This window comes from Kryptolebias marmoratus, linkage group LG24 (assembly GCF_001649575.2).
Source record: "Kryptolebias marmoratus isolate JLee-2015 linkage group LG24, ASM164957v2, whole genome shotgun sequence".
Taxonomy (NCBI): Eukaryota; Metazoa; Chordata; class Actinopteri; order Cyprinodontiformes; family Rivulidae; genus Kryptolebias; species Kryptolebias marmoratus.
This window is the reverse complement of record NC_051453.1, coordinates 9,949,956-9,977,468: the sequence shown is the minus strand read 5'-3', so window position 1 is coordinate 9,977,468 and position 27,513 is coordinate 9,949,956. Positions and strand designations below refer to the sequence as shown.

At 38.4% G+C, this 27,513-nt stretch overlaps 1 protein-coding gene across 2 annotated transcripts; it reads right to left on the bottom strand.

Moving 5' to 3' along the window:
• Positions 1 to 471: 471 nt before the first annotated feature.
• Positions 472 to 27,513, bottom strand: usp13 (ubiquitin specific peptidase 13). 2 transcript variants are annotated; one of them, XM_017407000.3, is made up of 21 exons: positions 27,283 to 27,513; positions 25,589 to 25,714; positions 24,260 to 24,320; positions 22,191 to 22,312; positions 20,979 to 21,121; positions 20,590 to 20,774; positions 19,910 to 20,007; positions 19,564 to 19,754; positions 19,025 to 19,096; positions 18,371 to 18,464; positions 16,940 to 17,065; positions 14,752 to 14,905; positions 14,220 to 14,394; positions 14,035 to 14,123; positions 13,684 to 13,806; positions 10,686 to 10,709; positions 10,147 to 10,290; positions 6,182 to 6,351; positions 3,811 to 4,000; positions 3,554 to 3,638; positions 472 to 3,276 (listed from the first exon to the last, which is right to left on the bottom strand). In XM_017407000.3, the coding sequence occupies exons 1-21, from the start codon at positions 27,391 to 27,393 to the stop codon at positions 3,180 to 3,182; spliced, it is 2,580 nt and encodes an 859-aa protein (XP_017262489.1). In that variant the 5' UTR covers positions 27,394 to 27,513; the 3' UTR covers positions 472 to 3,179. The 2 variants fall into 2 exon arrangements, with proteins under 2 accessions (XP_017262489.1, XP_017262487.1); XM_017406998.3 differs by having other exon boundaries at positions 18,359 to 18,464; positions 27,283 to 27,512.

Below are 27,513 nucleotides of genomic sequence, written 5' to 3'. Positions count from 1 at the left end.
TGTTTATTTCAGGTCTTCAGAAATGTAAAGCATTTGTGCTTTGAGGGGGTGATAATTACATATGTGCGTGTAAAGATCATTTCTAAAATGTTTGTTTATAGCTGATTCAAAGGTTTGGGTTCATGAAGGTTACTCATCTGTGTTGTGTACAATTCCTTTCCTACTCTTTAAATTCAACATGTATAAAGACAATTTGTTCCAGTTTATCCATACATTACATGTGTATAAATAAAATTATATTTTGATGAGAGAAAGTAGTAACTATATACTTTATTTACAGACATTATTTATTGAAACACCTGTAATGCTTATTATTCTGCTGTATAATCACAAAGAGAGCATTAGCACCTTTACATTATGAGAGCAACCTTTTAAAATAAACTGTTGTATATTTTCTGCTCTTGTGTCTTTTCTTTCCAGTTAAGAAAAGGGCAGCAGTGAAATGGCAGATTCAATAATAAACAAAGCAAATTTCAACAAAGGTGTAGTTTATTAAATTAACCAAACATTACAAAGTAAACAGTGCCACTGGGTATACTGTACTGCCCTGACTACATAATTACGTACACATGAAGCCATATTTGGATTAAAGCCCGTGTTAAATAACTTAAAATAATTCCTTTAGGAAAACTAATGACAACTAAAGAAATGGCACTAATTTGTTCGCAAAAAGGTATCAGAGGAAACACGAATGAAGGTTTTTGACATTTAGTTAAATGGAAAAACTAGTAAAAAGGTATAATTTTGTAATCCAAATAACTAAATGTCAAAGTTTAGTGCACATGCTGACAAATTGAACCAAAATGTCTGAGCCGGAAAAATGGAAGAGACCGAGCAGAAGGGAAAGCTGAAACAAAACAAAAATACAAAAGACAATCATTTTTAACCAGGAGGACGAGGGAACCAAATGAAACTAATTTCACAGCGTATGTGGACACATTTGTGACTAACACCACTGCGTGAGACGGAAAAATGCCCATCAGTTATCTGCTGATGATGAGCAGCAGAAACACAAATCTTGCATAGAGACTTTTAGTATTCCCCACTGCATAGACAACAAAACACTGCAGCTGCTTATGAGGTTGAGATTTGTCAGAGGTGAACATTTGCTCAGGCACAGTGTCGTTAAGGGACAGCACTGCAGAAATGAGGATTTATTGTGTAAAATGGATATTTATATGCATTTTGTCAGTAGGAAAAGAAACTGCCTGACCATTTGTATCCGTTTTTGTTCATATTCCAGCCTCCTACTCTAACGCTTTTCTATGTATGCCTCCGTGTCTTCTTTCAGTTCTTATAAAATGCATATTTTATCTCTGCAGGGTTAGCTTCTTCTTGACACGGCTCTAAATGGAAAATGATAAGCAGGGCTTGGCTTTTGCAGAACAACACAAAGTTCATCTTCAGGGAAGGCTCTTCACTAAGATATGAAGCACAAAGTGAATCACTGAGAGAAAGACAGTTTCACTGCATGTTATTGGCAATAACTTTATAATGCCGTAATGCCCCATCCTTTTTTATAAGATGAAGCAAATAAAACAAGTTTCAAGTCCAGTCCCGTGTAATGGGGTGTGACGACAAAGATCTGAACCCCAATATTGAGATGATTTGGACAGTCTCCTCTAACAAACAAGCATACTGAAGTCATATCTACTTTAAATACATCCTGAAGGCTGTAGACATCCTGCATAGATGGTAAAGAGCTGGTACATAAATTCAGCATGGGGTTACAATGACTGAAAAAGAAGTGGCTTGTTGTATTGTTTATGTGTTTTATGAATATTAAAGAGGAGGTTCTGTTTGCAGCGAGCACCATAGAGTTTTACATTCAGTCATGCACAGGGTCTATCAGCGTGAAAACAAGAGAGGAGATGTATTCAGCCGTTCAGCTTTTACCATATTGTTGGTTTAAGAGGGGATTTGGTTGCAGCGCACTCCACATATGGAGACTGTTTAAAGTAACAAATGAGCCCACTGTCCTAAAAAATGGCAACAGGTTGAGAAAAACATTTATTTTGCTATTTCGGGGTCACAGTCTGAATCTGTCAGGGTGATAAAGGAACCAAACAGCAGCAGGTGCAGCCGAGTTAAAGTATGCCAAGAATGCAAATATTTTGCAATTCGGGCAAAAAATAATGACATAAAAAATATATTCACTGCAGGATTGGGAACTTCTATATCAAGGTGCAGTGCTGACTAAACAGTCACTGTTAAACATGCTAAAATTATTTCAATTTAACACTGTAGACTGTTAAGAAGCACTGAAATTTAAATGAGAATATCACATTCACTTGCATATAGTGGGAAATATACATGTTAACGTCCAATCTTACTGCATCGGGTGCAGAATATGAACTTATTTTAGTCACAAAGTGCTTTTGGGAAGAAAATACTGAATCTATCTGGGTAACTCAGCCAGTGCATCAAAAAAGGGACTTTTTGATTGAAAGTGACAAACTTGTAGATTTTTTTATAATTTATAAAACTGGGGCAGTATTGAGCTATCATTCAGTCTGTAATACTGTATATTATTTACAGTCTAGTTATCATCTCTTTCAAAGCTTCCAGTTGCTTTAACATTTATTTTTTAGTACCAAATTTTGTTTTTTTTAATCTCTCTAGTTACCTCACAATAAAAAAAAACATTCACCGTAATTCAAAGTAAAATGTAAAGCCAGCAACAGCACACCGATTCATGGGCTGTTGTTGCAGTTTCTGAGCATTTTAGGGCTGGCAGTGCAGCACTGTCATTTCACCATACATTTATAAAATGTAGCACTTTGAAAGTACGGCACAGTAGCTGAAGGCAGAGAGGAGGAACATCCTGATCTGATATGTTAGTTTACAGAGCACTCCAGAAATAGAGATTGCACACATCCCTCTGTACCTACACATATTCTTCTTTTTTTTCCCTAGCATAAACACTGAAATATACATTTAAAGCATAAACACAACTAATGCACCTAAAGCACATTGCTTTCCCTTTCTGACCAGAGTTCTTGGTTGCTCCTGTTTTGAGATCTCGATAAGGCAAGCAGCTGGTCTGTGAGGTTTCTTCCATCATTTTCACTGTTACAGTCATCTGTCAATCAGTCCTCTGTGTGAAAGACTGAGGTTGTTTGAAAACTGCAGGGATGATGTGTGTATGTGTGTGTGTGTGTGGGTGTGTGTGTGTGACTTTAACTGCTAGAAAGTCTGTGGTAAAAGTAGATGTAGCCCAAGTCTTTTGGAGGCCTTTCTGACAAACACACTTTGTGGTCGTTGTAGATCACCCACCTGCGTAAAGAAAAACAATATTTTTTTAAGTTTTTTTGTTTTTCTTCCTGTTTGGATTGAGAAAACAAGATGTCACCCTCATTTTATTACCATTTTTTGATATACAAATATAAACACATATTTTGCACACAGAAAATTTCAGTAAAATGACAAGAAAAGGAAAAAAAATTACATTAAAAACTGGTTCTTGTTGCCGTCCAGGAGCTCTGGATGTTGTCAGCTTTGTTACACAGATAAATTAAGTTAATTTAATTTAGGGACAGTGACTGCTACTCACCTTCCTTCCTTTTTGATGTGACAAACATAATGTCCAGACATTGTGGATGCTCCCATGTGGCTGATAAAGGCAAAGAGTTCATATCCTAAAACAGAAAAACAGACAGAAATAGAATGAGCTACAAGCTAACAGCTCTCTAAATAGTTTTTACAGATGCTGTCAGAATCAGAGAGGCATGTAAAAGACAACAAAATAAGTACTTAAGTCAGTATTTCCTGTAAATGTCCATTTTAACTTTAGTAAGTAAAACAACTCACGTCCCGGCCCGTCTTTGACTCGAGGGCCTGACATGTCTCGGTCTGGAGACAGAGTGGAGTCGCTGTGAGAGTTGGTGTTGGAGAAGGCGTTGTAGTTAGGCTCTGTGTCGGCCATGTCTGAAAGGGCGTCGCTCTCCTCCTCCTCTGGGTGGGTGAAGATCCAGTCGAGTGCTCGTTCAAGATTATTGTTCTGGAAAATTACGAAGGCAAACTTATCGACAGTCCCTGCACCTCAGTGGCTTCAATGTTCTATAAATTTAAGTTTCATAAACACATCATTGTTGCCAACTACTGCAGGCGAGAGGCAATAATGTATTTCCCTGTGTCTGCGGGTGTGTTCATTCTCTGTCAAGTTAGCAAAATATCTCATGAACCACTGGACGAATTTTATTGAAACTCTCAGAAAATAACTTTTGAAGTCACTCCAATTCAAGACGGCCACGGCTAACCAACCGCAGCAAACACATAAATGGCTATAACTTGATTTTACTAATATTAAGCTGAACATGAGTGTGGTAGTAACTGAGAGTCGTCCTCAGCTATCAAATCACTTGAAGTTGGGGTGCTAAAAGCAGACTCTTCAGAAAAGCTAAAAGAACCAGTCTTGTGATGAATGCTGTAAATATTTTCTTGGGGAGGTAGAAGCAACAATCCCTGATAAATCATCCCTGAAGATGTTTGTTTTTAATCCAAAACAGCGGTGCAAAAGTCTGAGGAGTGTCTGGGGACGGTCTGGATGATTGTGTCTTTTTTGGTTTTTTTATCTCTCTGTCAGGTCACTGGGGTTGGGGGGAAAAAATGTCCCTCGTACTAAACATAGGCTGACAGTAAACCAGCAGTGAGACCCCTCTCTGTTTCACACCTCCCTCCCTCCCTCAGGACGACGATGCATTCTTTGTTTTTGTTGTTTTGTTTTGTTTTTTCCCTCTTCAACAACAACAACAACAACGACAACAACAACGTGGCTGGCAGGGAGCTCAGTGGCATTACTAATGATAAACATGAAAGCCTGGTGTCTATTTTTGTGTTGCACCAACAGTCTGCGGGGCTATTTTTTGCTGAAGGGGCAAATTGAAATATGAAACATGAAATGTGAGAATCAGAGGCCATTTCAAGACCAGGGGAACAAATAAGTCTGCAGCAGGTGCATTCTCTTTGACTCATAAAGCAAATAAAAGTGAATCCTTCGCGCAACGAATGCTTTCCATGTCCTGGATAATTGTTTGTGAGAAATGTCGACGTGTCACTGAGGTTTGTGCTGTTCCTCAAACAGAAAGAGGAGAAGCAGGGGGTGAGCATGTGCTGCAGGGACGATTTGTAAACAGCATGTAGAGAAGACATCTTAAATCACTCTGACATGCAGGACCTAATAAATTTGCAGTTTGGAAAGTGAACAAGTAGGCCAGCCAAAGCTCTTTCAGACTTACAGAGCTTTATTTCCATCATCTCGACCCTTCTTTGCCCTCTTTTTTAAACCTCACTTCACTTCCTGTCGTCCTCCTGCTGCTTTCCTACAAGCTCTTGACACGATTTTTAAATCTAACCTCCAGTTTTGTGTTTTCTTGCAGTGCCGGTCATTACTGTTGTGTTATAGCCCTGCACTTCAGAGACACTTACGACACTGTGTAGGTGGTTCTTTGTCCTCACATTTTCATTTGGTCAAGTCGGACTTTTTTTATACTTCCTGACTCTCTTTATGAAAAGCAGACTAAACCACCACCTACAGAAAAACCTCCACTTTATCTGCTCAGACGTGATGACCATGTCAGCCCACGCTGGCTGCTCAGATCCTCTGTGATCAGTTAAAATAAACCGCTCAATATTTCTACAAACATTACAGTTCAGAAAAAGAACCGAAAATCTGAAAGCTAAAAAAGGGACTGCATATCCCCCATTGCCTTTCATGCAAAAACAATTCAGCCATTTTGGTCAAAACCTTAAAACCAACATTATGTACATTATGTTCCATCTCATGATATCTGTAAAACTAACTGAGTTACAGACATTTTTGTGTTTGCTAGTATTGCTCTGCTGTGGTGGCTTTAAAAAACAGATAGACTTTAAAAGCCTTATCAGCTGTAGATGTGCATCTAATGATTACTTTCTGAAAGTTTCATTAAAACTGATTCAGTGATTCGTAAGATACTTTGATAATGGTACAAACACACACACACACACACCCAGACACGGGCAAAAACGTCATTACTCTGCCTTCACCTTTGGTAGAGGGTGATAATAAAGTGTAGAAGAATAATTATACAAGTTCGTATAACAAATGTTTGAAAGTAGAGTTAATTCATCAAGAAATGCAACAAAAGCAAACAAAAGAGTTTTCTGTGAAAGGAAACAAAGAGAGAAGGTAAGTACTGACTGTGGCTTTGAGCGCATTGATGCTGTGAGAGCGAGGGAAGCCCATGGATGTGAGGATGGCGATGCTCTCCTCAGGGGGCGAGTTTCCCAGCGGCGTGGCCCCCAGGGTGCTGTCACTGGCAGGGGGGCCGGGATCCATCATGGAGGGCAGATTGAGTGGCTCTGCAAAGTCTGAGAAGGAAGAAAAAATAAACTCAAAATTATTGTTTTGTTTTTTTCTCTTTAGGCTAATTATTACATATTTTATCAATAACTACTAAGCAAAAGCTTATGACTGATTTGCTTTTGCTTGTAAAATATTTTGACGATAAATTGTTTTAAGAGAAATGTTTGACTCACCAGTAAATGATAGTAAGATTGGGAGAATCTACCATACAGGCTAATCAATAATGAATGATGGGTTAAAAGAGGTAAAAAAAAAAAAAAATTACTTTTAAAAAAAGATAAGCTGAGTTTAATAAATATCAAAATATTCAGTACTGAAAAAGTTCAAACACAAACATGTGTCAATTTTCTACCCAGTCAAACACACAGTGTGGTCCAGCTTTGATTCACACACCGGGCCTATATGGACAATCAGATATTTTTCTTTTTTTAGCACCATCATTAAAATGGCATTTATTTTTTTCCTTTTTTATGGTGACAAATCAGTCAAAGCCTCTGTTACCCTTTGGTTAGTGTGTCTGTGTTGCTAAGAAACTGATCTGCTAAATGTTGCTGAAGAACTAGAAACATTTTATTTAATAATGATTTGCTATAATTATTGCCTTTTCTCTACTTTAAAAAGCTTTTGGTGTTTAACTTGTGAGACCTTATCATGAATGTGTGGGAATAAAACTCATGAGGTTGTGGTTTTTTAGTGATTTAGAGCAAGAAATGGCTACATTTTAGTTTGTTGTGTACTGTATTACATTTTAAGTAATAACTTGAGCACAACAGTTTGTCCTGTTCTCATAATTAAGAATTTAACAGAATTATGGATGGGATATGGGTATAGATGGAACAAGGACACTTCTATAAGAAGTAGTGCATCGATGGAAATAAAATGAGCTTTTATTGCAGTCTTCAAAATTAAAAAACACTTATCTTCTACAACCACCACCTCAGCCTCCTTATCTCGTCTCCTTCTGACTGAAAATAATCCAGCTGTTTTGAACCACATGTGATGCCTCATCTGAACACCAAGATGTTTGCACCATTTAACTTCAATCTGTTTTTAAATTCTATCATGAGCTTTGTTAAAGACGTCAATGTTGGGTAAGCAGTAGGTCATTTAACCACTTTCACTAAAAATTACTTTAGCACAAAAACTTGACCTTTCCTGTGCAAAAGCATTTTATAAGATGACAACAGCTTGCTCTTCATTAATGCAACCTTCAGCTGAAGACAAGAGCTTCAGTTTTTGGCACCATTACTTCCTTTAATGTAATAAAGAATAGACAAAAGTGGTTCTCTATTGCCACTTTAGCTCATTATATCGAGTCCTCCAATGCTGTTGACAGTTTGTAACCTCTACAGATAAACTCTATGGTGTTATTTGTGTGTTTGAAGTTGTTTTTCAAATTATAGATAAGCTGTAATTCAATGTCTTTAGTTTATCAAAAGGAAAACCTCAGGGTTCCCACTGATGTTCTCCGTGAAATATACAAATTGTTCTGCTTTTATGCATGTACTATAATCGGAATGAACAACAAATAATGATCCTAAAACGTTTTCCTCAATTAAGAGGTTTTTGCTAAGCTTCTCGACAGCTTCTGCAAGAGTTTGATATGACTGGCTCAGCCGGTGATTTTCATAAGGACTGATAGACCGAGGGCTCTTTGAATCCCCTGCTCTTTGCCTTTTGACAGCTTCCAGAGAAGATTTCCCAGATATTTCTGTGTAACCAGAGCGCAATACCAGTCTGAGTGTGTGTAACAAACCATCTGCTCCACAAGGTTACATTATGAATGCATCTGATGCTTTTCATTGTTAGCTTTCATTACAGGATGGGGGAAAAATGTGTACAAAATTGTTTTCCTTGCTGTTGTCAAAGGGTTATCTCGGTTTACCTGCTGTCCCTGGTTTCTTTACATCTGTTTAAATGCATTCATAAAAGCAAGGTTTAATATGGTCTGCACTCCCACAGTATATTAAAAGTGTTTGTCTTCGCAGTCATAACAGACTTAGGTAAGAAACGATTTATGAAATAATCACAATTCTGAAACTATCAGAGGAAGTTTTCGGTGGTATTAAACTAATTTTTAAATATTAGGCCTGAAATTTAATTAATATTTTTTGATCCGTTTTTGAATTTGACAGGAGTGGAAGCTCACTTAATTTTATTGAGCGTCAACAATTTGTTCAAATTTGTACTGCTCTCTTGTCTGTCGCAATCACCTTTATTCCCAGATCCATGGTGAGAATGAAAACCTTAACAGCAAGAAGAAGGAAGGAGTAAACTTACTTGAAGTAATGAGCCTGAATGCTGCCGCTCTACAGATGCATTAAACCCATTTAAAAACCAACCAGCAGGGGGCTGCTCTAATTTCCATCTACTATAGAATCTCTTCACAGCTAGTCAGGGAAATAAAAGTGACACGATTCAGCACCTCGAGGGAACAGCTCCACTGCTGAGGAGCTCTAGGAGACTGAGTCAGCTCCCATAAAGGTTCTGGTGATGATCACTTACTGTACACATACAGTCCATAAAGGGAGATAAACCCAGACAATATATACACTAGAAGAACATTAAATGTGATGTGGCTCTCACTTTAAAATTACCTTTGTGTTTAATAAGGGTCCCCAACAAATAAATCTGCCTTTTTTGTGATATATATCGTGTCGTACACGTTCGGGTCCCTAGATGTCGGTAAAGTCAGCTCACAGAAGCATGTTTATGAATTTCTACTTTAAGTGACTTCAGAGGAAGATGAAACTTAAATGCTTACCCACATTCCTTTTACAGTATCACTGCTCTATTTTAGATCAATATATTTGTTTTGTTAAAACTTAGACCTAAACACTTTATCACCTAAAGCAGAGAGGTGATAATATTTTTGCCTGAGTCTTTGTGTGTGCAATATTTTTGCTCAAAAAAACTCAATAGCCTTATCTGTTGGCATTAACCCAGTTTATCTGTTGGCAAAAAAATAAATAAAAAAAATCTCATAAACCGCTGGAAGTAATCATTCAATGTACATCTAAAACTCATCAGCTTTTGGAGTCACCAGTCCAAGATGGCCACCGCAGCTAATCGACATAAACCAACAAAATGACTAAAACTCAGCCAGTTTTACAGCTACTGGGATAATGTGTTATGTGGTAGTAGCTGAGGGTCTGAAAACTAACACAATATCACATGAGATTGAGCACAGTGTCATTTCTCAGGTTGGACCAAAACGGCTACAAGTTCATCCCTTCTCAGCGTTAGATTTTAGTTTAAAACTGGCATGAAAGGCAGTGGGCGACACGCCTTCCTTCAAGGAATGCTAGGCCTTTAATCTAAAAACACATTTTGTAAACAAACTCAGGCGGCACCATCAGGCTGATTGGCTGCTTTGCATTTCTGAAAAAATAAAGAATATTTAACAGGTAACAATGGCCTTTGATTCATTTTTAATCAGAATCTGTAAACAAATCAAGTTGTGAATAATGCCAACATTTGAGACATTGTGTCCCATTCTTTCATCTCCACATGTTTGTACTGTTCAGTTTTAATTCACTGTTTATTTTAATATGTTTAAAATGTTAAATCTTTTATGGGTAAAAACCCAACACAGTTTAATTTGTCAAATGATTCACTCCAGTGTTCTTCTACTCAAAGTGTTTCTGGAGCTCTTCAGAAACTTCGACATGTTTAAAAACCACATTTGTCTTTGCTGAAATGAGCTCCTCATCAAACATTTTCGTTCAGAGTGATTGTCAAACATCTCCCAGGTCCCTCAGCTGTGTGTTCCCATGATTTGTGTGTTGACTCTTCCTCACCAGGCTCCTCCATGTGGGCTATGATCCAGTTGAAGGCCATCTCCGGGCCCATGTTGCCTGTGTAGTACACCGCTTTCCTACAGGCCTCCAGTGGAAAGCCCATCTCTGCCAGCTGCATAACCGCCGCCTCATCGATCTCCGGAGCTGCAGATGCAACAAACTAACGTCAACACCTAAACATGCACTCACCATTTCAGCAGTACCAGTAACACTCTTTCTTTGGGACTCATTAAACACAAAGACCTGAAGAGAACCAGCCCCAGGGAGACTTTTTTTTTTTTTTTTTTTTTTTTATTGAGGCAAGATTCATCAGGAAGAGAAATGAGCCTGGCTAAAAAAAGGCAGAGCTACATTCAAAAGTTAAGTTTGCCTGGAAGTAGAGAGCACCTGCCACACCTGCTCAGGTAGTCGAAGGTTCAGCTCAGCAGCATTCATCACTGCTGTCTGCAGCCCAAAATACATTTTACAAAGTAATAACTTACATGCGTCCTACACATTTGTTCAAACAGTATGACTCCAAAGAGGAATTAAATACTCACAGTCTGTTGAGCTCATGGAGTTATCTGAAAGAAGAGAAGAAAAACTGTTAAAAGGTGACGCTGCACAGTGAGATCAATATTCATTTGTATTTTTTTTAATACTGCTGCAGCACCTAAAGGTGAGTATAAATCTTTTTTTAAATGTTCCCTAAATGCCTCGCATCCACGATGTTAGGAAAGTACCATCAGACTTTTTGAAAAGAGGATCGCAGCAAGGCTTCTGAACAAAAAGTGTGTGTTCGAGGGTTTTATTGCCAACAAAAAACATGAAAAGAAAAAAAATAAAATGCTTATGGTTCTTGAGGCAGCTAAAAAATATAAAACTACTTTTAAATTTCATTTTGAAGCAAAAAAATGAGCATGTGGTGCATTTATAAGTAATTAGTGTTTAAATACCTGCACTTTTGAGAAGATTACAAAAACTTACATATTTTACAGATTAAATACATGAAATGAAATGTTCAGAAAGTAATCACTGGGTTAACATTTGAAACTGATTATTTTTGGGCCGAACCCAATTCAAGATGGCAGCCACAACCAACTGATCTTAGACTACGAAAAACAGGTTATAATTCAGTGAATCTTACAGATACTGCACTAAAAATTGGCGTAGTCGTTAAACATACACCAAGCACTAACAGATTATGTAAGATATTGCAATATCACACAACATTGTGTGAAATGTTAATTTTATAATTTGCCCAGAATAACTTTAACTGTGTAATTTACCAACTTTATATGCGATATGTGTGTCATCAAGAAATACTAGGCCTTTATTTATTCTATTTTAACCTAGCAACAAGCAAACCAAAACCCCCAAAATTAGCATTCAAAATGTTATCCAAATGATTCTAGTTGTTAGTTTGGTGCATCACAAACAAAAACACAAAAACAAAAATTGTCTCCTCCTCCTTCTCCCCTCCCCAAATAGTTCAAGATACATGCGTGAACAGACAAACAGTGATGACTATTATTGTGGTTCAATCAGCTTAAAAGAAAACACAAATTGCATGGTGCTCTGTAATCAATGACAATCCCTGATGCTTTCTGACAGATGAGAGACCAATGATTCATCACCAGGAACACGATAACGAGCCGCCGCTTCATTCACAACAAACAAAACTCATAATAAACATCAGACTATTGAAAAACAGCAAATGATTTAGTCTGACCTCTTTTCAGATCACAATTTATCCTCATGATCAACTCAGGGAAATAGCTTTCAAAAGAACTATACTTACAAAAAAAAAACTAACATGTACTGTATTAATTTTTTGATCAATGACCCTCCAGGATAACTAATACAGCTGTAGCTTTTACTACTGTAGCTAATACTATTTTAGGTGCTTACAGATTTAAAATGTACAACCCAGGATCTATTTATTTGACACTCAGAAGCCAATTCCATTTTGTTTCTGGATCTAAAAGTGAAGAAGGTACAGCACATCCCGTTCAGCCCTGAAATATTAAAGCCCATTCAAACTAATGAGTTCAAACTTCCTTTCCTATCCCCCAAGTTTCCTGTGCAGAAATGCAGCTTCCTAACATATTTTAATAAAAATCTCCAGTTTGTTGACGTAAGAAGCACCAAAGAGGCCACAGTGTTCCTCTGAACTCTTACTGTGCATCTGCTAAAATATGAAGACAACGTGGATAACTCGATGTAGACGTCTTTTAATAGAAATTAAAAGACGCTGAAGTAACAATCCTTGAAGGAATGCATATCGCCCACCACCTTGCATGTCAACCTATTAAAGCTCTCATGTGATTAGTTAGTGCTCAAAGTATGTGAAGGGAATGACTCTCAGCTACTACCGCTCCAATTATCTGTAGAACTGACCAAGTTACAGATACTGTATTGCTCTTAGCTACATTTTGAACACAACTCTCTAATAACTATTTAAAAATGTTTGTTTTCCTTTTGGATTCCATTAAAGTCCTTCATGTAGAACTTGGGTTGCTTTCACAGGATTTGACTGAAAAAAGAAAACAGATTAAAAAAAATAAAAAAGTCCACTCCAGCCAGATGTCACCAACTAACAGATTTCTTTTAAATGCATCAACGACTTATCATATAGTTGCAAAAAGTCAGATTCATGCCGACTCAACAGAGTGAACAAAACATGTTTAGGTACCGCTAAACAAAAGCGCACAAGCTCCAGGAAAACAATGCCCTTTAACAATTAGAACAGAACCATAACATTAAAAATGAACGGCCAAAAATGCCCCAAGTAATTAAAAGTGCCATTTTAGATTTCTATCAAGAGTTCACGCATGACCACGTAAGCTGCTGCGGGGCCACAACTGGTGATTCATGGGAGATTCCTGTCTGTGAGGTCTGGGTGAGAAACATTTGATGTGTTAAATGCAAATGAAAACAGAATGCAATCATTTCCTCTTTTATATTCCCAATTTAAAACCCATTTAAGGTTTAAAATTGTACAAAAACTACATGTCAAATGCTGAACTATATATTTAAGAAATACCTGTTAATTATGATTTTTGATACTTAACAGCACATTTCTTAAAAGCTGAAACAGCAGCAAGAAAACCTCTGCTGTAAACAAGAAATTACTAGTATCTAACACCTACATCCCAAAGAGATTGTTTTACGTTTTGGTATATTATAATTTTAAAGCAATGTATACCGTTAATAGCAGTGTTTTACGGAGAAAGCTGTGCTCATTAAAGCATAATAATGCCAAACCACATTTTGCATGTGTTCTAACAATAATAGTTCAGAGTAAAAGAGTCAGCAGTTCAGATCTGTCAACTACATATGATGACTTTTGGAGTACTACACAGAAACAATAACTCAGGATCTTACACTGCTTAACATTTAGAATTATAAATCAAGCCTGAATATTCTTTTTAAAAAGTGTATATTTCTAACCAATCTGTCAAACCCATGAAACTGCACAGCTCATGATGTGACACACGCGTACACACCAGGACTGTTTCTGCATTAAATCCGTCCTGATGGCAGTCAGTGTCATACCTCTGGTGTCTTCAGGCAACACGATGGGTGGCATGAGATCAGGCAGCTCCTCTTCACCTGCCTGCAGCCCCGTGGCTCGGAGCCGGCTCAGATCCAGAAAGTCTGGAACATCGATTGCCAGGTCTGCACAACACAAACAGGCTGATGTGAACAGAAGGGAACATCGATCACCGCAGGTAAACCATTTCTGAATTAAATTTACTTGGATAGAAATTTAATCTACTTATAACTGTAGTTCAATAGTGCCCTCTTCTGGGTATTTTCAGTACTATAAACATAAAAATTGTGGAGAAGCCCAATAAACAGACATTTTCAGTCTCATTTGTCAATACAGTGTGACAAACAAATTACCAAGTTTCTTTGGCACCCAGTCAACTCCGAATGTGAATTTCTTGATTTGCACAACCATATACTCTGGGAACGAGGCAAAACGGGAAGTTCTGTGGAGAAATAACATTGAGAGAGAACATTTTAAAAAAAAAGGTGTATCAAAGCAACAAAGACGAGGCGAGTAGTGAAAACCCAGTAGTGCTTACTTGACTCCAGCTGACTTGGCCTGCAGCGCTGAGCTCCAGAAGTCCGGGACGTTTTCTGGTTCTGTGAAGGCCTGCAGACACGCAGTGAAAGGGATGCGTGCTCGCACCGGTTCAGGGGGAGCCTGCATGTTCTCCTCAGCTTCTTTCCTCTTGGCTTCATATGCCAGCAGCTCCTCTGGTAAAATAAAAAACAAAGCCCAGAATCACTGAATGTGTAAAAAAGTAAGTAAGATGATAATTCGTATTCAAATATTAAAAGTAATTTGCTCAATGTCCTAAAATAAACTACGGATACATTATATTAAGACCTTGTAATTGTACATAGTTACAGAATATTCTACAATCAGTTGAGGTAAGTAACAGCTCATATATTTACAGACATAACAGATGCTTTCATTGTAAATATGTCCATCCTCAGAATTAAAACATCAAACAATTAAACATCTCTGGACCTGACTGGAGCTTCACACTGTAGCAGCACAGTGTAAGTGTGTGTGCGTGTGTGTGTGACCTGGTGAATGGACTTGTGTACCTCGATTGGTGGCTGCCTCGATGGGAGTGGGCAGCTGGATGCAGTAGTCAACCCTCTGAGTGTAACGAACCAGACGGGTCTGACAGCACTGAACTCTCTCCTCCACCAGGAAGCGGAAAACGTCGCTTGGATTCTCCGAGCCGGCACTGTTCCTCTGCAGACACACACACAAAAAAAAGAGTTGATTCCAAGTTATTTTGTTGCTGAGCTCTGGATGGCTGCACAACTAGTGCAATAACTGTGACAAGTGAGAAAACATCCAACAGGGTCTTAATTTTTCATGCAACATTTGGGTCAAGGCTTACAGCTTTGTGTCAAACTTTGTCAAAGAATCATCAGCAAGTTCAAAATTAGGTCTATATTTTTTACAAATAAAATTAAAACAAATCTGAACAGCCACAGAGCAAAATATTGGGAAAAAGTAAAACAAAAAGTCATTTCTGGTAACAAGTCACAAACACCAGAGCAACTGAGTTCTTATATGTAGCATTAATTCTGTAAAACTATTACCCTCAGTTTCCAAATGATTGAAAATTTGTACCTAAAAGGAAGACTGTAAAATCTCTGTGTGTTGTTGTGCTTGGTTCAGATTAATTAAATGGCAGATCTGAGTTTAAAAAAAAAAACTTTCTTACTTAAGTTTTCAGTTTTTATTAGTCAAACGTGTCATCTTTAAATCTGAACCCAAAGCTGTAAACTAAAACTGTCCTGTCTTCTGTTCATTTATTAAAATGCTGTTTTCATACAAGATAGACATGATTCCAAAAAAAAAAAATACAAGTCTTCAAAATGTTAAAACATTCCAAACTTGAATAATATTAAAACACAGAAAAGAGGCTAAATGAATAAAATCAGTACATCACTCTGAAGTTTGTAATGCAGCTGCGACTGTAGAAAGTATCTGTTGCCAAATGTTTAATTCTTTAATTCAGAAGCTCAATTAACCTTTAACTACTGAGAGAATTGCATTTTTACATAAATGTGGCACATTAATAGTCATCACTGAGCTGCTCTGTGGCCTCAAATCTTATGTAGGGTAGGGGTCACTGAGGTTTTAGACTGTTTATTTGAAGACTCTGATGAAAGATGCCATTGCATCTTAAGGGACAAGTCTGCACAGCCATTTCTGCAACACAGTCCTTCTATTCTGAGAAGCTACAGAAATACACAAGTTATAATTTCACTCGGGCACAGCCTGTGGAGTGACTGATGGTGGTGGCTTTAGTCAGGTTATCTATAAATCAGCTTGTCGTTTACAGACAGCTGAGAAAGGCAAGTGAACATTTTGCAACATACACGTTTCTACAGATAACAGAACAGAAGTCTAAAGAATCAGTAACTAAAGCTGGGAGAATAGATTTGGTGTGTTTTGTTGTGCTTAACATAAGAGACAGGAAGTATCAAGTTTCGACTTCGTGTGGGTATCACATCCGAGGCACAACTGGAAGCTTTTTCTCACCACCCTGTGTAGCAGATAATTTTGAACTATAAAAATAAATCCAGCTTGAGAGAGACCATTCAAAGAAGCCCATGTGTATAAACCAATCAAAGAGCTGGTGCAGCGTGTTTAATTAAAACCAGACCCTTCCCTTCAAAAGTCTGTCCCTTCATGTGTCAGGGTTCAGAGGAACGCTACCTATTTGGGTTAGGATTAAAAGACTCCAAACCCAATTTATTCCCTATCAATTTTTATCATGCAGAAAAGTTTGATGCAAAAGACTAGAAGTTCCTCCATGTCAGAAACAGACATCATGATACCACAATCATCTTTTTTCTCCTCTGATAAAAGGAGAAGCTTGTTACAAAAGAAAAACCTGCAGCGTTTACCAAGTTTCATTGCAAAAAAGGGGTTTAATCCTAATTATTTTCTGACATTAATAAAGTTGGTGGGTGGTTTTTGTGCTCAACAGTTTCAGACATAATTGCAGAGGGGATCAAATTAACCAAATAAGGAATTAAACTCTAACCAACACAATCTATAATAAACCATTTATTGCCATATATTCAGCACTGAATGCAAACATTCATCTGACTGATGTTTAACATCCACATAACCTCTTAAGTTGGCAAATTTATATTTTTCTATACAACTTTATTATTATTTCTTCAAAGCTGAGGGTAATCACATTTTCAGATGAGAGATGCAACAACCTGCATGTAGACGTTGAACAGTTAGAGCTTGACTCACCTCCACCAGGTTGATCAGGTGCAGGAGGAACTCGTGGGCATCTTGTTGTCTGTTGGAGGAAAACTCCGGGTGTCCCCTGCTGACCAGGGACTTAAACATTCGGGGAGAGATGCCCCTCTGCTGGTGCTAAAGGAAAAATTAAAGAAATAAAAATATAGATGAGTGCTCACCTGTCTGAGAGGGAAGCACAAGGCAGTTTCCTACATCATACATCTGAATTTCTCACATTCATTTCACAACTAGAAGAAGCTCGGTTTACAAGGAAGAACTCTGGTTTGATTTGTGAACAATAAATTTCAAGAAACAACAAAATAGTTTAAGCACATTTTGTAAAAAGAGTCGACAGTTTTCTGTGACAGAAGATGAAAGATGTGATACAAAACATAAACTCAAGCAAGGAATCAGCCGGCCTACAGCACAGCTCTAACTCCGCCATTAATTTACACCTTATTTGGTCAGGCATTACAAACAAATCTTCAACTATTAACCCATTAAATTCACATTTACAGGCTGTACCATTTCTTAGCTTCAAGTAGTTGCCAAGCAGCCAGCAGAGATTTCAAATGTCATCCTGGCATTTATTTAGAGACCAAATAAGATTACTTCATGAAATGTCAAAGCATTTCTTCGCACTATTGTAGTCAGATCACTGTTAAACACAAAAAAGTCCATAAGCAGAACATGTGTTAAATTTTAATGACTGAATAACCACAGTAAATAAAAACTAGTGACATCACTCTGCTACACCATGAAAATAAATCACCTGCTGATATTTCATACAGCCTATAGTGGAGAAAAACCTTTCAAAGGCCATTTTAATGAGATTGTGCGAGTGTGATTAAATGAAAGTGTCTGTGCAAACTGAAACCAACCGCCCCATGACCCCCCCAGCTGTCTATACTTGTCCAAACCTGACTCTACCATTGCATGTAGGAAGTTCAGGATCACAGATTTTGTCCCACCAATTACTGAGTCATTTGGCTTAAAAGAAAGCCCATGCTTAAAGAACTGCTGGGAGCTTCAAATTTGCTTGAATGATTTTCGTCCTTCACTTTCCAAGCAGCTGTGCACTAATATATTTAAAGGAAATAACTTGAAATCACATGAGAGATCACTAAAATAAGTTAGTGGAACACACAAAGAATAAATTGATTAAATCTGTCTGAGAATTTCAGAAACAAAATATCTGTAAAACAATTAAAAGGTTGATAAATAGAACACAAAGAGATGTTTTCAGAATCACAGTAAAAAAGCAGAGGTTAAGGAAAAAGGTTTAACATATTGAAAAATGTAAATCTTTTGAGAAGTCAAAGAAAGAAAAGCAAATCTGTGTCCACAACACAGAACAACTCATTCTGTCACGTCTTCATACCAACAAGCTTCTATCAGTTACGAACCCAGTTTGGGAGCTGGACATACCCCGTTTAATACCTTGTGTTCTTCTTTCATCACCTGTTCAATGAGCTCAGATTTCATGGGTGGTTTGGAGTACTGGCCTGAGAGCAACCCGTGTCCCAGTTTAGCCCTGTCGAAACAAACAAAAAAAAAAAAAGACACTAAGTTCAAGCAGAATCGGTATCATTTTATCCTCGCAAGGGTTAATTTTCTGACCGGAACAGCCTGAATGAACAGAGCACAAATTCCTTACATATCAAACACCTTTAAACTTAAGACAGGTTTAACAGCTGCGCAAATGAGGTTTTAATTAAAAACAGTCAATAAAATAAAAAATCTTGCAGCAGCAGTGAAAAGTCTGTTGTCACTTATAGGTATGCCCAGACCTTTAACTAGTACTGTACATCTGGTAAATAGCCTACCTTTTTCTATACATTGCTACAACTAATTCCTCCAATATATGCTGCACAGATGACCATAGAAAACACCAGTTTTCTACCAGAATCTAACAAAACAATTACTAAAAATACTTATTGCCTCGTTTGGTCCCAGTATAAAAAACACTTTTTATTATACAGTGATTTGGTAAAACAAGCTCCAAACTGTTTTTTCTGTCTTCTTTAGCCACAGAAGTAGCTGAAAACTACCTTCTCCTCTAACACTGCATCAAGTAACTCAGGAGTCACTCACATCTGAGTGGCGAAGTCCTGGGTGGGGTCAAGGGGTGAATAGTCAAATATCCTTTGAAGATTACCTACATACCTAAAGATGAAAACACACGAGACACACTCACCTCAGACTGAGGGCATGACACACAGACAAAAGACTTGTTGAAATGCACGAGTTACTGAAAAGACGCCATCTTCTGGCGCTCATATTAGTTTCCCATCATCTATAATCACATGCAACCAAATACATCAAGCAGAAACTGATGAAGCAAAGTTATCAACATCAAAACAATAATATAAAGCTGGATTGTTTCACGGTGTTTATCATATGCACACACTTTCAAAGACTGTCATGACTTTAAACTAAAAAATTCATTTTAATTAAAATTTTTCATTAATTTTTAATCTTTTGTTTGTTAAAGACTGCTAAAGGCAGTGAACAAACTCACCATTGCCATTTTCTTAAGTTGTAACTAGCGTTAGGTGTCATAAACGAAAAACAAAAAAGTGTCAAGACTAAATATCCTAGATTACATCCAAAAATAAGCATCCAGTACTCACATCCTCTGGAAGTCTGGGATGCTGAAGAGGACTTGCAGCACTGTGCTTACATAGGAGCTGTTGACCAGGTTCTTGATGCCCGTGTAACCAGAACCAAACACCGCCTTCAACTTCATACCCGACTCCTGGATCACCTCCCATTCACTGACCCGTGGTCGGGAGTTGTTGTCTGTGTGGTGCCCATTTTCTGTCTGAAATTAGAGGGAAATAATACGACTTTTCTTTGCAGTGTGGGGCTGCAGACAAAAATATCTAAGAAAAATATGATTGATACAAGTGAACACCCTTGTTTAAGCAGCTTAGATTTAGCTGAAGCAAAAGAAAATGATAAAATTAGTGAACTCACTCTCTTCTGCATCTGTAGCATGTCTATTCCAAAGTGTGACAAGTGCTCTGATATGTGAGGGTCCAACACAGCTTCTTCCTCCTCAAATGAATAAACATCTGAAAATCAAAAACACAGTTGGTGACAACGGAAAGCTCAGTTTATGAGCAAATGATGCCTTGATGGTTCCACATTGTAAAGACTTTTAGTCAGAAATTTATACAGTTCTTGTCAAAGTTGCATTTACCCCTACAGTTTAATATTTGTCATTAACAAGACAAAGATTATATTAGCAGAATGTGGGTCTTATCCAAACAATGAATGAGCAACTCTTTGAACAATCAGAGCAGACTTGGTCTCTCAGAAGAGGGTTGTTAAAGTGACAGTAACTAAAACAATGTGTTTCAGAAAGATGCTGTACAAATATGCATTATAATAAAAAGAGTCTTTTTTTTCCCTTACATTACAGCATGTAAAATGTTTTAATACTCTGAAATAAGCACTGGACCAAACAAGCCAAATATGGGGTCTTTATATCAAATGTGATTCTGAATTGATGTTGATATTAAACATCTGAGTTTTTGAATGCACTATTGACATGTTAAAAATCATGACAAGGGACTGCTTCATATTTGTGAAAATTTGTGTCGTTTCCGAAAAACGTAAGAGCACAAATCAGATTCCAGTTCTGTAGATCAGACCTGCTCCGTCTGGGGTGATGGTGTCCAGTTTCACAGCCAGGGGGTAGTTGGTCTCTCTGTAGTGCTCCAGAGCGTGGCCGTTACCTCCGCTCCCGTCGAAGAACCACTTCCCACAGAGCACCGACCCATCCGTCAGGTTCAGCCACAGGTTTTCTCTCATCTCGCATTTCTGACATTTCCAGCCACTGGCGGCAAACATACAGACTTGTGTTACTGCTGTGCTCAAAACGTACAGCTTTGTAAGCTTTTGTGTCAAAGCACTGCAGCTGCACTACAATGAGAGTAGGGCATAGAGTATGAACGTGAAAAAGACTGAATCTCCACAGTTCACCTAATTAAATCACTTTTTGTTATTTAATTACAGAAACTTAGCCTGGCGTCAGTCCCACCTGGGTGGAATTCGGACTCCGTTGTCCAGCTGTCTGAGGCTTCTGGCGTGTCTGGAGACCTGGATCTCCTCCTCCCAGGACTCAGGCTCCTGTTTCTTGTAAGCTGATGGTGCGTTGAGTACTGCATCACAGGCAATGGTCACCTGGACATGGAATAAGACGGAAGCTAAGAGAGTGTACGTGATGTTGTGTCACACTAAAAACATTTTAGTCAACATCAGTGCAGAAACCTTATTTTTTTTTTACTGATGAAGAAAAAAACTCAGTACAAACAGAGCAGCAAGAAAACATACAGTTGTGTTGTGTTGCATTATGTGGCTGATACACCTTTTTTCTTAAAAAGGACGTAAGCAAAACTGAAATACACATGCAAAGCAACAAACATTGCAAGATTTAATAAAACAATTTAGGGTAAAGTTGCAAATGAAAAACCAACAAGTTTTGTGGCATCACACTTAGGCTCTTCCCACTTATTGTGCAGATAATATTGCAAGTGGAATGAAATCTATTAAATACAATCATCTTTGGTGTATTGATGTATCGTCACTGGCCTCAACACCGTACTCAGGGTAAAACTACACATATTACTGAGCATATTTACAAATACAAAGACATGAAGAACTAAGAAATGTTCTGTTGTGGTGAGTTTTGCACATTTTTTCTAATATTTCAAGTTATCTTAGATTTCTTCTAATTAGTAAAGAGCAACAAACACAAAGTGGCAGTGAATCTGTCACATTTTCACCAGCTGTTATTCTAACAAAGTTATTTCACACAATACATTCTGTATTCAAAATGTATTTTGTATACATAAAGACAAATACACTCGTGCCAAAGCCAAGTTTTAAACATAAAGCACACAAATAAGAGTGAAAGGTCACTTTGGAACTCCATGCAAGAAACAAAGCAAAGAAAACCCACAAAATAAATTTTAAAATTAAAAAAAAAAAAAAACACCAATATGTGCACTTTGTGGTTCCCCAAAATGTTATGTGCTGCAGAAAAAAATAAATAAAACTGCATCTGGATTAAAAAGCAAAATTAAAATCACAGATTTTTTTGTGTTATTTTAAGATTGAATGAAACAAATTAACTTTAACATCATAAATTCCAGCATCCTGATCTAGATCCTGCTGTCCTGAGACCAGGGAACCACTGAGTGCACCTTCCCCACAGTCACACACAGAAAACACACAGCTCCGACTCACTAACCAGAGCGGGCAACTCCTCAATATTTGGTAAAGGAATCTCGAAGTGGTCTGGAAAAATGACGAGCTTGGCCTCATCTTCGTATTCATAGTCCTCTCCGTTAAAATCACGGTTTAGCTCTAAATCTTTAAGGAAGGAAGCAAACATTTAGTCAGCTGGAGTAAGGCATTTACAATTAATAATAACACTGGTAATAGAGTAAAAGGTCAGGGTTTCTTCTTGATTACTTTTAATTTCTAAAATATCAATGAGAGGTAATGAAATGTTGAATTGATTAATTTCTTCAATAGTTAAAAAATAATCAAACACCTGTTGATTAATCCATGCAACACCATCAAATAATACATTAAAACTTGTTAAATCTGTATAATAAAGAAAAACACTTTGTTTGACATTTTTTTCCAACTCAGTCAACACATTTTCAGGGCCTCAATTTAGTGTGATTTAACGATAAAACATTTCACCTGAAATGACCAAATTCATGTCAATTCAAACCTAGAAAACATTTCTGGAGTAAAATACATCAACGAAATCGGTGCAGTTTTAGAGCTGTCAGTTTCCAGCTGCAGCCTAAAGTTGTAGAATGACTCATGAGAAACGGAGTCACAAGTTATCTCTGACTTTGCTATCATGGTCACCGATATAATAGCAACACATCAGCTAGTGGTTCGATTAGATCACAGAACTGATATGGGTATGACGTTCATACAAACAGCCCACATCCATGATTTCATAAAAGGGGACAGAAGCAAGAGTTGTCCCAAAGAAAAGAAACCATAAAGAAAGTTAGCCAGATGTGAACCAAAAAAAAAAGTCAGATACAAAGAATAGAGGAATGGAAGTGTAAAAAAATGAAAAAAAAAACCCCAAAACTCAATTGCGCTGAGAATGAGTGGAAGGAATCCCTCCAGCAGGGAGAAAGGAGGGTGAGACACCTGCGCCTCGGCGAGCTGCGTCATCACCTCAATCGAAGAGCGTCGGCCTCGACAGGACGCTGACAGGTGGCGGCAGCTGAGAGGACAGCAGCGACTGACGGGAGGCAGCCCCAACTATAAACCAACCAGCCCCCTACCCAACCCGAGGAGGAGGGAGTGGGCCAGGCTTTGATTTAGAACAGTTACCAACCACATTTACAAAGAAGTGGGCTAAATTTAGAGAACAGGAGCTGGAGGAGAGGGCTCATGACTGGAAATATCTTACGCTGTGGGTATCGGACGGCTAGAGGGGCAGCTGGCAGACAGCAAACAACAACACAGACAGAATGGGTGCTTCTAATGATCCATTTAACATTAAATTACCAAAACTGTAAAAGCGATAAGAGCTGCTTTTTAAAAAATTATCTTTATTTTGTTTCCAGCAATGAATGAAATATGCATCAGTACAAGTGATGATTTGGCAGTGAGTGGTTTATTTCTCCAACTACTGGGCAGATAAATCATGGGATCATTTTTAGAAACATTTCAGAGGGATATGCTTTTAAAAATTCTAAGTAGCCCAGTGATATTCCTAAAAGTTTAAGTAATCTGGATCGGACTCGTTTATAGTTCCCCACAGATAATGATTGAGTGGGTGAGTACCACTGCCATGCTCAGAGTAAGTAAAGTGGCACATTTACCCGTTTCTAGCAGCTGGACCAACATTCATCTTAGCTGATACAAGCCTAACCATGTTGTGTTTGTGCCAGGCTGACAGCATCAGATGATTGCTTGTTTATGTTTTTCTCTGCGGTACCTTTATGACAACAATTTTGACCAACCTGACAGATTGACTTTGTTTAAAAGCTGCAGTGAATTTTTATTTTACGCCTCTCAAATTTCTATGGCACAGCCTCCAGAGTGCTGTATCTTACTGCATAGTTTTAGTAAAGTTTTTTTATTATTATTTTAAATGAGGCTTCAGAAAAATGCCATTCTGCTTTAAATGACAATGTGGGTGTATCCTGCTGGGTTGCAATTTGAGGTTCAAAAAAGGAAGATTAGTATTCATTCAATGATCTTAAGTTGTTTTTTTCCCCCACACACACTGCGATATTGATAAGTGCTGTAAATACTGCAGGAGTGCCTTTTACCTACCTAGGAACACTTTTCCATTTCTTCGTCTGGGGATGGCGCCTCCTGCTGCTCCGGTGGCTTTCTGCAACAAACAGAAAGGGTATAAAACTGAATCCAAGACCCTTCTTTATGATAAAAATCACAAAATTTAGCATCTTGAATAGTTGTCTTTACTGCAGGAAAAAAAACCAAAGTGCTCTGCTGTGGTTGATCAAGATGGTTATTAATTTCTTAGAATTAGCTGGTAGATAAACCAGCTGCCAGGTCAAGTTACAGGGCAAAGGAAACCCCCTCCTACAGTGTCAGGGTCAAAATTAAACACTGATTAACTGACCTCCTTCAGATGCACATGATTTTACCATTTACAGTACATTTAACATCATGTGTTTGGACTGCAGTGTTGCTCTTTGTCTATACGATGTTTCTCTTCACACTACATTCTGTCCAGGTGGACAGAAAGGCAACATTTAGAGAAAATCATCCAACACACTCGCACATTTGAGCTTTATTAGATTGACAACCAAAACCACTAAGTCTGTAGATGTCCATACAATTTGACATGACAGAATCCACAGTGCCACCAACAGGTCTGGAGCCACACAGAGTTGAAGGAGGGAGAATGCTGACACACTCGAGACCAAATGGACTCCCATGAAAGAAAAACAGCAGACGCAGGAGCCTGCAGAATGCGAGCAGCTGTTTCTGGCCAGATCGGGGCATGGAAATAGCAACTCTTTCCAAAGCGGAGCCAATCGGATGGCAATTAGAGCCAGTGAGAGAAAAAAAACAACAACACAGCAACAACTTTGTTGTTTCACTTTTTTTTTCCCCAAAAATGCCCTTTTAGGTTGCTAAATAAGCACAAGGCAATGAACCAAAAAGTAAAAATTACCAAAATATAGTTGCAGTTACAATGTAAAGCTGCTAGTAAAATCAAAAATGACCACAGACAGGAGTCAACAAGTCAAAACTGTAAGATTACAGTGTGAATCACTTTGTTGTTGTAAATTCAGATGGTGCTATGTTAGATTTCCCTCTTAGGTCCACTTTGATATAAACATAATGTAACCTCAAATACTGTGTTGCTCATTGCTTTATTGTTGTTTTAGATGTGCTACATTCAAATGAATTTTTTGATAACTACCAGTACTGATTTGTTTTGAAATACAGTATGAAAATTTGTTTCTATCATTCACTAATTATTCTGTGAAGACTCTCATGGGTTATTGTTACACTGATTTCTGAGTTGTTAACAAACAGGATTGTTATTCTTCTCCTTGCTGCTGACAATTTAACTCAAACTGCGATCCTCACATCCTTTTAAAGCTTAAGGGCAGATGCAAGCCCTACCTCTTTGACGTGTCGTTTGAGGTGCATGTAAACGCTCTGTCCCGTTTTGCGATAATGTCTCTCCACATGTTCTCGCCCAAAGCCCAGGAATGTGTTCATGCACACATACAGGCCTCCCTCGGATTCCTGCAGACCAAAACAAACAAGAACAACAATAAAGGGCAGAGCAAAAGGTGAAAAACCACAAACACGTCAGACACTTTTGAAATTCCAGACAAATTTTGCTAATTTATCTGCAAACGGGGGCCGTTTCAGACGGGATCTAAACGTGATGAATTGTCTGAAATCCGGTGGAAACCAAAACAATTCGCTGGATTAGCAACAGTGGAAGTGAGGCGAGAACAAATTAGAACTACAGCAATGTCACAACATCAGTGATGTAAAATAAAGCTGAGCTCCAGTCATCAGGCATGTATCACATGGTAGTTTTTGTTTTTATAATCGCAGAATACCTGTTTCAAGACAAAAAAAACAGAAAAGAAATAAATTCAAACTTGCAACCATTTTCTTCTTCATTCATTTAGACAACTTGTCATACCAGCAAAAAAAATGTTGCAGAACTAAAAAAAGGAACATTTTTACAGTAAAATATAAAACTCAGTCTCCCTTTACATCTCATGTATCATGTGTTTCATATTGAAGTCTTTATGTTATCGTTTTAACAAAAGATCGTCACGTTAGAGGAAGTAACAAGAGAAATTCCTTTTTGGGACCTTGAGGATCTGCGGGCTTTGCTGTAGTTTAAAAATCACAAGCTGATTTCCTGAACCTTAAACCACGGTTTCATTGTGTCACAGCATTCATCCGGAGCCAACACAACCTGCGGTTCACTCTGAGCCGCTTTGGCAAAGGACAACTTGGACCACTTTTCACTTTTAGGGGGAAAAATAAAAAAAGGAACCCATCTTTCCTGCCGTTCACACGTGGCCTCTCAGAAACAAAATAACAGGAAAACACCTCTTCAGAACGCGGGCCTTAAATCTACAATCAGTGCAGGCTTTATAAACCCCAGTGTTAAACCTTTAAGTGGCCCAGAGTGACATATGAGCCTCAACAGTGGGAGGATAAAAATAAACCAGCCCCTCAGGCCAGCATGATGAACTCCAGACAGCTGAGTCACCTTTAAAAAAAACACACTTTCAGTCAAGATAGTAAAGCAGGAATGGTTTCTTTACCAGCACACTGAGCGACAAATAAGCTTAAAATTACAGACAGCAAATAAAATATATGGGACCAATTAAAAATGTAAGTCTTAGATAAAACTGACAGGAAAACAATAAGAACTGGGGGTTTAAACACAGTGGGAGGCCAACACAGGCTGAACAACTCAATTAGCATAAAAAGTCACACTGTTCCTGCTCATATAAATAAAAGTAAGCATGTGGTGACATTAGGAGGTCCAGGGACTTCTTTTAAATCTAATCAACACCCCCGTGCCTGATGTGGAGCTGCAGGCTCCTCAGAGCTCAGCCAGGTGGGTGTTTGTTGATTGGCCTGCTTGGAGGGATGGGATGTAGCCTGGGGAGCACAAAGAAACCCCCTCCACCTCTGCCCTGAGACGATTTCTGCTCAGGTGGCCGTGGACACACACACAGACAGACAGCGTGTGTCGGTCAGGCTGTCACCCCGCCTGAGACGCGCTCCCTCCCCCCCTGATCGAGCCCCTCATGTCTCGGTGTGCGGGAGCCACTTACGGGAGAGTCGAAAGAAAAGGCGCACTCGCTCTTGAAGACCCTGTCGCCCGTCTTCGGGACTCGGACGGTGGGCATGTAAGGGACCAGCAGCTCTCCCAGGTCTGCAGCCATCTTCGCATTCCTGCTTCTCCCCGCAGAGTGCCGCGGAGCCTCCGGAGCAGCGCTGTCAGGAGGAGAGGACGCTATTTTTAAAGGCTGCACATTCCTCCGGGCCAGGGGCGGTGTGACGCC

Bases quoted from the DNA above. Each gene is read 5' to 3' on its own strand.
- usp13 (XM_017406998.3), bottom strand. From the start codon at position 27,393: ATGGCTGCAGACCTGGGAGAGCTGCTGGTCCCTTACATGCCCACCGTC. The intron at 13,807-14,034 runs GTAATTTGTTTG...TGTGTTGTGCAG, and splicing joins CTGGGTGCCAAAGAAACTTG to ACCTGGCAATCGATGTTCCA. The intron at 6,352-10,146 runs GTGAGGAAGAGT...CTTCCTTCTCAG, and splicing joins AGCCCACATGGAGGAGCCTG to ACTTTGCAGAGCCACTCAAT.